This window comes from Drosophila willistoni (assembly GCF_018902025.1).
Source record: "Drosophila willistoni isolate 14030-0811.24 chromosome 2R unlocalized genomic scaffold, UCI_dwil_1.1 Seg167, whole genome shotgun sequence".
NCBI classification, from domain to species: Eukaryota; Metazoa; Arthropoda; class Insecta; order Diptera; family Drosophilidae; genus Drosophila; species Drosophila willistoni.
In genome coordinates, this window is record NW_025814050.1 from 9,839,752 (window position 1) to 9,854,167 (window position 14,416).

The following is a 14,416-nucleotide window of genomic DNA, read 5'->3' on the forward strand; positions in this document are numbered from 1 at the left end:
TCCTCCAACTTGTATATACATACATAATATGTACACATATATATGTATGTATGTACATAAGTCCATCAACAAGCGGGTTTCAGGCGGTTAAATCTCATAATATTGATAGTGCGCTTTCGGTAAGGATGTGAAAATAAAAAACACGAAGAGAATCAGATGAATTTTTTGATTGCAACCATAATAAAATGAAAGACGGCATAATTTGAGTCAATCAATTTTCTGACAAAGAACTGCTTAAAAAGTTGCGAAAAAAATCTCTGCAATCAGAATGGCATTGTCTGGCGAAAAGAAGACATAGCTGTATTGTTTCTATTGAAATGCTAATAAACAATGTTTTTATTATAATTAATCAAATTAAGACCGAGGCTAAAATGACAAATGTTTAACATACACAACAACCAGTTGCTTCTGGTGGGAATAATTCTGTTTACATAGATACATTACTTTTTGGCTTGCCGACCCAGAAAAACAACTTTGCACCTTAAATATCGATCTAAATTTTAACAAACTAAACTAAATTAGTATTAGAATTTCTCTCATAATGAAAAAGACGTTCTATGTTTTTCATTCAATTTTTCATTCTAGTTCTAAACAGAATTTTTATTACTGACCCATGCCTAACTTTTGTAACACGTTAATCATCGATATTCTGCACAGAGTTCAGGACGGTATACAAGTTTTAAAATCTTTTCCCTGTGGTAACACTGAAAACTGAAACTGGCTTGCTGCCCCTGGAAAAACTGAATCTCTTTAGGGTAATTTTAATTCACATTGTGGGTGCATAAAAAAAATGGTTCTACTTAATACCTTAGAACTAAATTCAGTTAAGTCTCTAAGAGAGTGCATATTTTTTTGGCGAAACTCTGAGAAAAAATGCATTAAAACTAATTGAATTAACTGGAAAAAAGAAGTATAAACAGCTACGAAAGAAAAATTTTTAGTATCCGAAGATTTAATTTGAACCTGAGGAGTAATAGATATGAATTAAGCAATCAATTATACATTTTTATATTTATTTTTTTCCAATACAACTTTAAACTTCTACAATTTTCCTGTTTTACTGGTTTACATTTTTTAACAAAATGCAGTAAAAACTAGTAATGAAATTTAATTTTACTAACTAATTGGGCTGATGTTTGAGTATCCATTTAATTTTGAGTTTTAGTTGAGTTTATCAAGTCAATGCCATTGAGGAAATTACTAAAATGTTTAAACTAGTTTAATTAAATTTAATTAGAATATATAATTACTTATTATGTTTGCACTTTTTGCACTTGCATTTGCTTTAATATTAAGAGAAAGCATTTAGTTGTAAGCTGACAAGTTAACTGGCCCGCTAACTTTGTAACTGTAACTGTAACTGTCATTGCCCTGAATGAAGGACAAGCAAAGCCAGAGAGAAAGAGAGAAATACCTATACAGAGAAAGAAAGAGAGAGATAGATAGAGACAGAAAGAGACAGAGAGAAAGAAAGTAAGCAAGTGAGAAAGAACTATGCACTTAAAATAGCATACAAACTCAATGAGCCACTTTTAGTTGACCTAATTTAACCTTGACCCATTTCAAGAGTTCGTTTTAGCTTTTTTCCCCCACTTTCGCCGTCAACTAACTAGTTGCTAGTTGGCATTATTGTCTATTGAAACTTATATTAATTAAGGTGAGATAAGGTCATGTTTTATTCACAGCGGTAAGCTATCCTTCACCTTAGCAAATATTTCACTCATTTCCATTTACACAATATCGATTACAATCAATATCCATCAGTCGATACCATTTTACCTGCCCACTCGATTTGGCCAAGCTCTCGGTAAGGAGAGGAGTAGAGACAGAGAGAGAAAGAGACAGAGAGAGAAAGAGACAGAGAGAGAAAGAGAGGGGGAAGTAAATGTGAAAGGAATCCTTAACCTCAGCCCACAAACCTAGGCCAAATCCCCATGGTCATTTCATCGACAGCCTCTGGACCCATAAATGTCAAAGTCAATGCAGTTAGACCACAAAAAAATTCAAAAAAAGAAAAATTGAATGGGAGCCAAGGACTCGTTCAGATCCTTCTTCACTGCGGTCCCCAAATAAAATCTGAAAAATATGGGAAAAGGTCTCGAGCAGGCGATTTGAAATGAAAATCGCATGCGTGAATAATTGAAAACCATAAATTTTCACACTCTTGAATTTCAATAAAGTTGACAATTTTTTCTCGTTTCTGTTGGGGTTTGTTTCTGTTTTTGTTGCTGGGTGTGGCAACTTGTAACTTGTTGCTGAGGCATGCATAAACATTCTTTTATGTGCACAAAATAACAACAATAACAAAAACAACAGGACAATAAAAATCACGCATGAATTTCATAGTTATGCATGGTACATGCTATGAACATATATCCTGCAATCTACCACCTTGCCTCTAACGTCCTTCTCTCTCCCTCCCTCTCTCTCTCTCTCTATGTCTCTGTCTCTTTCTCTATCTGGCACTGCCCCACTGTGACACTTGCATAAACAACTAAGCGGGGAACGCAAGGAAAAAAGGTCGTTCTGTGGAACAAAAAACCTCAACACGAGTAAAACAAAATGTAATTACAACAAGGACTTTTCAACAGCAGCATTTTGCACATTGCAACAGCTTTGTTCCCCCCTGCCCCACCGCACTATGCGAAGTGTTGATGGAACGGGGGGGGGTCACGGAATGGAACAATGCAATATACCTGAAATGCAACAATGTGGCACGCATGCATATGCATGCATGTGCATGCTCAACGAGAGTCGGTGTGTGTTAGTCAGTGAAAGTGAAGGTTAGCTCAGGCTCGGGCCCAGTTTGAGTTTTGGGTTGGAGGACGACAAACCAACCAGCTCGACGCTACACTTGAGCTTTATTGCATACATTAAGGGGCCAAGGTGCGCCACAGAGCAACTTGCATGTGCGTATATATGTATGTACATATCTGTATGAGTCGACTATTAACGGTGTGTTTGTGTGTGTGTATATGTCTATTTTGTTAATGGACATTGTTGTTTTTATATCGCAGACTAAAAGAAATGCTACAAGAAAGATTTGCGGTTAGATGCAGACAAAAGCCATAAATCATGGCTTCAATGGAGAATATTGTATCTCTGAAGCTTTATATTTATAGTATATACATACATACATACATATGTATAAATTTTCTATTCCGTTTGACTGATGGCCAGAAAAGTCATGGCTAGATCATTTGTTTTAAAAATACCTAATAGGAAAAACTCCTCAAGTAATTTCACAAAGCGAATTGTAATATTTATTTGAAAATACATTATATTAGTAATGTAAGAAAAGGTATAAAAAAGGACAGTTTCGTTGTATAGGCTAAGTCAATAAGGGCTTGACCAATGTTTGGCTAGTCAACACAATATAAATTTGTTCAAAATAAATTAGAAATTGGGAAAATAAATACTTTCGAATACTTTCTTAGCCCTTGGAATAATAAAAAAAAAACAAAGCAAAACGAAATTTGTTGAGTAATTATAATTATTGAACTTCATTTTAGATTTCTATTTCTTTATTCAATTTTATTTCATCATGAATAACTAATTTGGTTTTATAAAAAAAATCCATTTAAATTGCTTTTAAATCGTTTGCCTTTGAAACCTCTCATAAATATTTAAATTTGAAAGTATTTAAAATGCAGCTAAATTCCTTTTGGAATTAATTCGTTTATAGGAATGTGTCAATTTACATTTAATAACAAATAAAACAAAATAAATCCAAGTTTTCTATACTGAAAATGTTATTAATATTGTAAAACTTTGTAGATTCGCTGAGTTATAGAGTTGAGGTCGAGAACTACAATAAAACTAGTTAAGAATTAAAATTGTTGGCAAACTTATTCTACAAGCATTATATATGTATATGTCAAAACATAACCAACATATTCGCAAATCGACAATCAAATTTAATATATAATATATCAGTGTAATCTTAAAAGATTAGTCCTAACATACCAAAAACGTTGATACCATCTTTTTCAAAACTCCCAGCAACAAGTGCCAGTCTAAGTTAGTTAAAGTTTTTCCACTATGCTATCGGTTTTCAATAAATTATACAAACTTTAAATACCAGAGTTTGCCTTTTTGTGAACATTTTTAGCAGCCGAAGTAGCTGGCCTAGAAATTTTACCAGTTCATTTAAATATATTGTAGAATTAATGTTAAAATTAAGAAAATATGTGCCAACTCTTTACATTTTGCACAGAATTAGTACCAACTCAACGAACAATTATGTACATACATACATATATGCTCACTCTAATAAGAAGTAAAAATTCTAGAGGCATTTTCCAGCTAATTCAACTTGGCCATTAATCTCTTAACTGTACACATAGACCATACACACACACACAGACACAAACACTTAAAAGCCAGTCGGAGCCTTAAGTTTCACCCAAAAGTACTCCAACTAAGTAGTTTTGCTCAACCTTTTTTCCCAGCACACAACAGCAACAACAACAACAACATAATCAACCTGATCATCATCATCGCCATCATCTCGGGGTCCCATATGAACGCCAACAACATTTTACGCTCATCATTGTTTGGCACTTAGTCAGAAGAACGATGTCGGCGCCGATGCCAGAACCATCCGCCACTCCCGTCGCCGTCTCCACCACCGACGTCGTCGCGTCTGTCGTCACCGTCGATGTAGTCGTCATGTCGATTAGATGATGCTCCTCCAGTTGCTGTACCTAACGAGCAGCTGATATACAAAACGCCATTTGGCTTTTAGTTCAGTTAGGTAAAGGATTGAATGCAGGCTCCAAATGCACCTGTGACCCATACCTACACAACATCATCCTTGACATGCTTGTGGAATGCCATGACAATTGTTCTCAAATCGCCGTTTCCATCTCAACTGCCAACAGCACAGATACACGTTCAAACATACATACATACATTTGTGTCTCACTGCATATTTCTTAATTAAACCGTTGACGTTTTTGGTCTCAATTAAACACGCACAGTCGGAGGGCAAAACGAGCGAAAACGCACATAACACAATAACGCACTTAATGCTGCAGTTTTGCAATTGCTAATGGATGGACAAGAAACTGCAATAGCAGTAGGCATTCAAGGGGTGAGAAGGGGTGGGAGGTTGGGGGGAAGAAGGAATAACGAACGGGTATGCCATCTTTTTTCATGTCTGGCTTGAGAGGACTACCCAGACATAAAGCCTATAAAAAATTCAGCTGTCTGTCAATTATGAGCCGAAAAATGACTGCTGAAGAGAGAGAGAGAGAGATAGAGACCTACAGAGAGAAAGAGCAAAACGAGCGAGATACAAGCAAAAAGAAACGAAGGGAAAAGTAAAAGAAAGAATAACAATAAATGAAAATACACACACTTGATGCTGATGCTGATGCTGAGTGTGGATGTGTCTCTTGCCATATACGAGAAAATGTATTGAATGAAAACTTTGCTTTTTTGAGTGAAAGAGATACGCACTGGCATCTCTCTCTCTCTCTCCCTCTCTCTCTCTCCTTCTCGGGCACTCACTCTCTGCCTTTCACTCATATTCTCTTGAATCCTGGAATTGAGTGCAAAAAACGGGAATAAACATGCGCATCCCTGTATATCCTTGAAAACCAACTAAACTGGATGCCCGAGTGCGAATCTGAAATTCCAGATTTTAATTCATTATATTTTGAAGGGAGCCAAAAACTCACCTGACCCCGCCAAATGCCCAGACCCAACCCCCACACCATAGCATTCACATTGTTAATGTCACCATGGAGACATGGCACTGGGACAGAAACCAGGACCAGTTGGACTAACAGTTGAAGAGAGGGAAAGCGAAACGTAGGCTATGCAAATATCTCGACACAGAACAAAGTAAAACCTCGCTCTGGGGCCCACGTTGAAAAATTTGCATGTTTTCCTTTCTTTTCTGTGCTTTCGACTAGAGTCAGTCAATTGGGTTGGCCCAGTCTCACTTTTTGCCGCCTCTCACCTAGTCACCCAGTCACCCAGTCGCACAGTCGCCCATTCACCCACCCGCCCATCGTAACGCCCAATCACCCTCTTGGTCTCTGTTACTGCCATTTGTCCCCTTGTCCTCTCGAATACATTCACTTTCATTTTTTTCCTTTTTGGCCTACTGTCAGTTATTCGTTTCGTTTCGTTTGGCATTGCATATATTAGGGCGCCGCGGGGCTGCGTTTTTCGTGCCTTTTGGGCTCTGTTTGTAATTCGCTTTGTAGTCGCCATGGGCGCAATTATTTTTTACCTTTTTTATAGGCAACTCTTCGGTGCTTTAGCACAGCTTTTAGTGTATTGAAGTGTCTGGTAAACATTTGAGCTAAAGTCATGAAAGTTACTCATCTCATACAGCAACTGATGGCTGATGGAATTTCCTTCTTCTCTTCGCTTCTCTTGTTTTCCCCAGTTCTTTTTTAATTTCTCATTTTATGGTCTTATTTTGTTTCTGTTGTTGTTTTCTTTTTTTTTCCACTTCAGGAAATCTTAGCACTGTGTGAAAAACACATAAACTTGAGAGAATATATTTAATGAACTACGGCCACTAAAAAAACAAAGCAATAGGAAATCAACAATTTTATGTTTATGAGAAAAAACTTCATATAAGAATACAAATGACTATGGTAAATATTTTTTTTACTACATTTTAAGTATCGGTCATATATTTGCGATGCGACCAATTTGCAATTTTGCCACAGTGTGCTATGCAACAAGTCTACTTAAGTGCACTTTTGTTGATTCAGTAGTAGTTTTTGGTTATAGAACTTTCATCGGCTTAAGCAATGGGAGAATCAAAGAAAAATATGAAAGTATAAAACTTGAATTCAGCACAGTAAATATGCGGGATATATACGCATTTATTTTCTTTGACTATACATTTTTGGGTGGAAAAATGATTATCGTAGCCACAATCAATTTTTGAATATTCCCCATGAGTCTTTGCATAAGACTCACACAACTGCCAAACTTCAAACCGCAAAAACTTCGCCATCGAATTGTGTTCTCTAGCGGATTGCTGGCGCACATACGAGAGAGATCGCCTTTTTGCCTAAGCCAACTTTTCCACTTCCTTGGAACGTTGTAAGCCGCGACTGCTTCTCCTCCGCACCCCATCCATCAGCTTTTGCCTTCAGGTAAAAGCGGATAGCTCTAACTTTAGCTTTGGCTACAGCTTCCGCTGCAAGCAGCATCAACTTTCAAGGCCGCCGAAAGGGGAAGCAGGCAGTCGGAGAGGAGCAAGCAGTGCACTGAAAGAAAAACAAGTTTTTCTTTTTTTTAGTTACGCATTTCTGCACTTCCGTGGCGCCAGCGACATCAACCTTGGCTCCTTTACCTAATCCCCACATTGCTTTAATACCAACCAAATGAACCAAGGGGCGGCAAAGTGCGGGTTGGCAGGGCAAAGTGGTAAAGAGAGAATAATGGTTGCAGAAGAGAGAGAGAGAGAGATACTGTGATGGGGCTTGGGTAGGCACCTGTAGGCTTCCACGAGAATGAGTCAGCAGTATTGCCGCCACAAAAGTTTGCAAATAAGCATTTTTTATATGGCCAATCCCCCAACCGCCATTTTACTCGTAAAAAAAAAGACACCAGCACCACCACCAACAACAACAACAGCAACTGAAACTTAGTGCCTGCGCCTAAATAACCGTAAACAGCACTCGTGGGCCTGCCAGACAACAAAAACAAAACTTGATAAGCATAAATTTGCTGTAATTTAACGCATTCAATTACAACAAAAAAAAAATATAAGGCAAAGACAAAAACAACAACAAAAGTGCCAAGGAAAAGAAGAAAGTATCTCGCCGGATGCGAGTTGTGACTTACTTAAAAATGTCATAAAAACGTGGAAACAAAGAAAAAAAAAGTTAAATGGAAAGAAAATCTGGTGGCAAATGGAAAAAAACGAAAGAACTGTATTTTCAACTAATTCAGTCTGTTATTTGCTGCTTTAAAGCCAACTTATATATTTAACACAGAAAATGCCATTAAAGCTAAGACTAAACTATTAATTAATTTGTATTTGGCTTATACAAGATTTTGGGATAAGGAATAAAGAATATTAGTTTTTTGCTTTTGACTATGTGACATTATAACGAAAGCTGCTTTTACAAATATTTTATAATATTTGGCTAAACAAAGTACTAACTAATTAAATACCATACGTTTTACAATATAGTATAAAATATATATATAGTATAATACACTAATCAAAGATTTGTTTTTGAAAACATTTTGATACAATGAAATTCCTGGATTAATGTTTTCCTGGACTTAAGTACATATGTATATTAAAAAATATTAGGGACATTTTAAAAGATTTTTTATAATGTTTCCCAATAAATGTTCTGCGTATTAATAATAAATGTTTTTCATTTATGTTTTCAAGTCACCAGTTTGGCATAATATTTAAAAAAGTAATAACATTTAGTTCTACAAGATCTTTTTTAAAAAATATTTTTTTGGACTAGCAAATTTTATAGAAATACGTATAAAATATACATATATATAATTATTAAAACACTAGAAGTTAAATAATGAAAGGTTTAAAACAATAATCAAACCTATCTATCTTCATTTTGTCAAGGTTTACTCATTACAAGAATTCATGAGATAATTTGTGCTAATGCTTGGATATTATGGCCAAAATCTTGCCTTGAAAACCCTGTAAAGGGTGTAACCAAAACTAAACCTAAACCGCATTTCCTTCTAACATTTCCTGACAGCATAAGTTAAGTGCGTATCAAATGTAAATTAAAGTCCAGAAATGTTGAGAACCTTTAGCCCCACATCTTGTGGCTTTGCACAACCAAATCCAATAGAAATTTATGTCATTTAAATTTAACGAAAATGCGTAAAATGCCTTAAAACAAGAATATATGTGACCAATAGTAGATATATACATACATTTGCATGTATACATTATGTATATATGTATATATAGATTGTATGTAGATTGGAAATGAAATGAAAAGCAAATGCAGAGAAGGGGCAAAATTTCAAGGTGCGCCAGCCCATGGCCACAAAATTTATGCGTTCGCCAACTGCCAACTTCCAACGAGAGGAAGCAACAACAGCCATACCAACAACAACAACAACAATTGACAATGTTGCCATTGAAATATTGTATTTTGATTCCTCCATCCTCCATCTGCCATCGACTATTCTCCTCCCTCTGCTGCTCAACGCTTTTGGCAATTTTCAACTGCTGATTTTCCAATCACCGCGCACTTTGTTATCCCCGAGCCAAAAAAGGAGAAAGCTTATTGAAAATATTTGTCTTGCCAGCTCAGAGGAAGCGATTCGAATGCGACGCTGTCTTCATTAGTCTTTGTCTGACAGAAATCTCAGCCAAGAGAAGCATCGAGCCCGAAAGCCCAAGAAGGCACAGGAGGTAGGCAACAAAGACAAAGTCAAAGATTTGCCCATGGAACTCCCACAGCGATGCTTAAGTAATAACTTTGCACTGCGAAAAAGACGTTGTGAAAACAAAAATAAAGAAAAAATTCCCACCCACAAAAAAAAACGAATCCATAGAATATGAAGTAAAATAAAAGTTTAGTCTGAAAGTGGAATAGTGTGCGTGAAATAAAGATGCGCTTCTAAAAGACGATTCTTTTCAGAACTGAGTACCAAAGACTATTTGGAGAGTTATCAATCTCAAAGAATATTCGTATGGTCGTGTAAATAATTAGCATTTGATAAAAATTTTAAAGATATTTTCCAATTTTTTAAAATTTTTATAAGCAGAATCAATAGTTTTTCTAGAGTACAAAAATACCCGAAGCTGTAAAAATCTGGAATTTCAGAATTTGTGCAGCTTTGACTAACGCAATTTAAACACAGATTTTAATATTTCCTGACTACTTTCAAATAATTTTTATAAAGAAAAAATTATTTAAATGGTTTTTACTTTACTTCTATATTTGTCTATCTGATGAAAATATGCACATTTCAATTTAAAAGATTAATAAGATTATCACGATTCGATAAAGTGCACTCCGATCAGTTGCCCATCTTGTACGATTTGTATGCTGTCCTTAGTCCTAGCCCTAATTCCAGCACCTTTATTTCAATTCCCATATTTTAGTCACGAGCCTAATGTGGCCTTAAGGTAAACCCAGCACTGATTCCAATCAAGGCAACCCAAAACTTTAGTTCACACCATATAAATAAACCTATTGTTAGATAAAATAAGATATTTCCAAAATAGAACAAAAATTTAGAACCAATCTACTAATAAATCTAACAAACATTTCATTGCTTCCATTAAAATTTTTATCGAATTTCAACAATTTTCGAATATTATTTTAATAAAATGACATATATAAAAAACTATTTATTTAATGTTATCTTTCGTATTAATTAAGATGATCCACATTAACGTTTTCATTTGCATATGGCAATGCAAATGTTGGCCAATGGAAAATCAACAAGCCGAGCCTCGACAGAGCCTTCGTAGTTTATGGCCGCTTGTTATTTTTGTCAACACCCTGTTCTACAGTGGGGCATGCATGTGGGGGTGGCGAAATCTGAGTGGGTCGAGGTATTGGAGCTCGAGTAGGAGTAGGACATTCAGACAATTCAGGCAGAAAAACCAACTTCTGCGCCAACACTCAATGCAAGTTGGGAAATAAAAAAAAAAAAACGGCAAAAAGCAGAAAAATTGAAACCGGTAAAAATGGGAAAGGGAACTGAGAAGAGAATAACTTGAAATCGCGTGTGTTTGCGATTCTCGGAGTCACTCTAGGGAGCAGCAGATGGTAGATTTGAAGTACGGCCTCCTGGGGAAGTATGACAATTGTATTTTTTGTCTTCCTCCCTCCTTCCGCCTTTCCCATACTCGAATATTTGTCTCATTGCCGCGTATTATACATATATTTCTCGGTTTTTTTTTGTCTACTGTGGCAATTGCAAACTAAAGAAAAAAGCAAAAAAAAACGCAAAACGTAAAGCAAAAATATGGCAAAGTTTGGCTCTGGGCGATCTCCATGGCGACAATGGCATCCATGTGAATTTATGGCGTGCTGCTTGGGAATTTGAGCAAGTACAACTGGAGAACTCTATATAATAGCTACACATTCAGACACAAACACGTATATGTACGAATGTGGCTGGGTGGGTGTATAGGGTCTCGTATGTGGTATGGCTTTTACTTTTTCCATTTTAAGTTTTTTTGTTCTATACCTTCTCCTGACTCCTGGTTAAAGTGCCATAAAAAACCAGCCTGCCAGTTGAAATTGAAAAAAGAAGTTAAAAAAACAAAAAAAAAAGCAAGAAAAAGCAAAACGCATAGGAATAAAAATCTCGTTGTTAGTTGTTGGGCGAAATAAAAGTCTTGGCTTTGCCATCTTAGCTGCGGTATGACAGGAGACAAGATTTATGCATAGTCAGAAGAGACTTGTGCATTTTGAATTGATAGTGAATAAAATGGGAAATGCGGAAATGTAGACATCTTAAAGTATCTGGTTAACAAGCTTGTTAAATTGTCTTTCATAGCTTTAATATTTATTGAAGAATTTGAGTTTCCACCTGATACTTAAAGCCGCCTGTCTGTACCCATCAAGCGAGTAATTTAATTCATTTACTTATCAATTTAGACATTTTCCATTTCATTTTCCCACCGCACTAACATTTAACGCTTTTGATGAACTGAAAGCTTTTGAAATTTTTTTTGATTGGACCTTACAGGTAGTTGATAAGTGTTTTTGAGTAAAAAGAGAAGCTTTTAGTCAGTGTTAACTAAGGAAGATGGGCAGATTTTTAGATTGTGAACAAAAATGACTCGTGTCAGTAATAGAACCTCAAACAATTTTTTTTTTAATTTTTCTGTACGTGAATTCAGAGTTAAGTTGTTGTTATTGTTGTTTCTGAATATGTTAAAGAATGGAAAATAAATGTGCAATATTTTTTTATCATCATCATAACAAAAATGTACATAATTTTTGTTTTTTTAATGAGTCCTTAACAAAAATTTCTTTGATAGCCAAAATTATTTCATGAACATTCAAAACTTCTCTGGTACTTAAAAATTATCGATCAAAATTTAAAAGATTAGAAATTTATCTAGATATCCTTAATTCTACACTAAAACTTAAGGAAGAAAACTTAATCATTTAGTTAATTTGTATCAAAATTTTTCTGCACTAAAACACTTATTTCAATGTCATAATCCAATCAAAAAACTTTTAGGGTACTAAGAAATAAATTATTCATAATTAAAACAGACAATTTTTTGCTTTTTTCAAATTTAATTCAAATCGCACAACTGCAGTACCCTTTTATTTACAAATTAATCAAGATTAAAGTCTGGAAACTTTTAAAAAGGCGAAAAAGTTAAACAGAAAACAAATTGCCACCAAACAAAAACTGCTCAATCTGAGGATCTTCTCCGGTAATTCAGCTTAACTTTTCATTACATTCTGCCCCATGAGAACAGCCTAGCCTTGACCTTCGTCAATTTATTTTTTATATATTTAATATTTACAATTATTTCATTACACAAACATTTAATATGCAATTGTGTAAAGTGTGATAAGAGGGCACAACATGGTATAATGAAAAGGGCAAATAGAGAATGAAGTGTAGGGAGAAAACTGAGTTGGCGGCAGAGCACTCACCTTTAATTATCACAAGGAAGATCAACACGGCAAACAGCGTGCACGACGACGACGAGTCCATGTCCTTGGATTGTTGTTTGCGTTGTTTTTAGGTTGAATAGCTCTTTCTCTGCTGCCTGCTTCTGCCTCTGCCTGCGCCTGTGCCTGGGACTGAGCCTTCGTTTCTGTTCTCTTTCTCTTGTTGTTGATGCTAATGGTGGTTGGATAGAGAAGCCGGTGAAGGATGAGCAGGAGCAGGAGAGCAGCAGAAGGAGTGAAAGTGGCTCTGCTTTAAAACTGGCCTGTGGCTGCAACAAAGTGGTTAGCAATCCTTGCCTCGTCACCTTGGTTAAATAGTAGTAGTCGCCACGTTGTATGGGTAGTAATACTGGGAGTGGGAGATGACACCTCACCTTTCAGCTACCGCTAAGTAGATGCTGGCTTTCTAGAGAAACAGCAAACAAAACAAAGGCCACAGAAGACAAAAACCAGGCGACGGTTTGAGTGGGTCAGTGAGTTCAGCGGCGCGCGTTGTTGGTGTCAACAATGGTTCTTGATGAGAAGGCGTCCTTCTTTTCTTCCTTTGCTCCTTTTCAGTATCTACGTGTGTGAGCTATCCTAAGTATGTGAGCTTTTGTTTTTATGTGCCAAGGTGTGTCTGTGTAGGCGTGTGTGGGTATGTGTGTGTCCGTGTAGGTCAATTAGTTAACCTACTGCCAGGTATTTATACGCTAATGTCTCTTCAATTTGCCCACCAACATTTGTTTCGGTAAATGTCTTAATTTTCTTCGGTTTTTTTGGTCTCAATCCTATCTCCAGCGTTATTTGACGTTTCTTTTTTTATGCTCTTGAATTTCCCTTTTTGATTATTTGATACTTTGTTTTTTTTTCCTTTTTTGGTGTGCGCAAATATTTGGCACGCGTATTTTCTTCTTGCTTTTTTCTGCGGTTTTCTTGCTTTGAAATCTTTTTCGAATGCGTTTTGTGGATTTTGTGGCTGTGGTTTTTGGTTTGCACTGCTTTGGTTTTATATTTATTTTTTTATAACTATTTGTTGTTTTTTTTTTTTGGCTTCTTTTATCCTGCTAAATTTTTTTTGAGGTTGTTGCCGTTTTGCAGATTTTATTTTCGTTTGCTTGGCCGCAGATCTTTTTAAGAATTTTTAATATAGTTCTATTTTATGGTTACCGCGTTTCGTCTAATTTTGTTTTTTTTTTTTTTTTTTTTGCTAAGATTTACATAATTTGCACTTGACTTATTATTCTTTTTGTTGAATTTTTTAGTTATTATTTTTTGTTTTCGTTTTATAGATCTTGAGAAACCGTAGGTAGCAGTATTTGTTGTTGTATTCCTTTTAGGCGATTTTCTCTTCTGCCAGTTTTCCTTTTTGTAATTTTCTTAAATGTGGGTTGTTCAATTATTTCGTTGTTGTTTCGTTCAGTTATATTCTGATAGCTAAAAATAGATAAAGAAAATCAATATTGATTATCCTTTTTTTTATACATCTTAAACATGAAAATGAAATAAACAAATCTTAATTTATTACTTTTTGTCATTTATAAAATCTATTTCTTATATTTACTATTGGCATTATAGTAGTGTCTGCCCATTTTATTCTATTTATATCATCTCTTCATCAACACCCTAACACTTTTGAGGTTTTGTAGTATTCAAAGCGATTTTTTTTCTGCGCAGTCATTTTTTGTTTTAACTTAAATCCTTGGCCACAACTTAGTAGGCTGCTACTCCGAGTTACCACAAAGAACGAAAAAAAATTCGGACTTGAACAAGAGCAAATGGCGAAAGCTAAAAACCGCAACAGA

General features: G+C 35.5%; 1 protein-coding gene across 5 annotated transcripts in view; it reads right to left on the minus strand.

Moving 5' to 3' along the window:
• LOC6644182 (neuronal acetylcholine receptor subunit alpha-7) overlaps window positions 1–13,629 on the minus strand; it is a 103,855-nt gene extending 90,226 nt beyond the window's left edge. For all 5 annotated transcript variants that reach the window (XM_047010524.1, XM_047010523.1, XM_047010526.1 and 2 more), the window contains exon 1: window positions 12,615–13,629. In XM_047010524.1, coding sequence (XP_046866480.1) covers window positions 12,615–12,675 — 61 coding nt within the window. In that variant the 5' untranslated portion in view covers window positions 12,676–13,629. The remainder of the gene's footprint in view (window positions 1–12,614) is intronic.
• Between the last annotated feature and the right edge of the window lie 787 nt (window positions 13,630–14,416).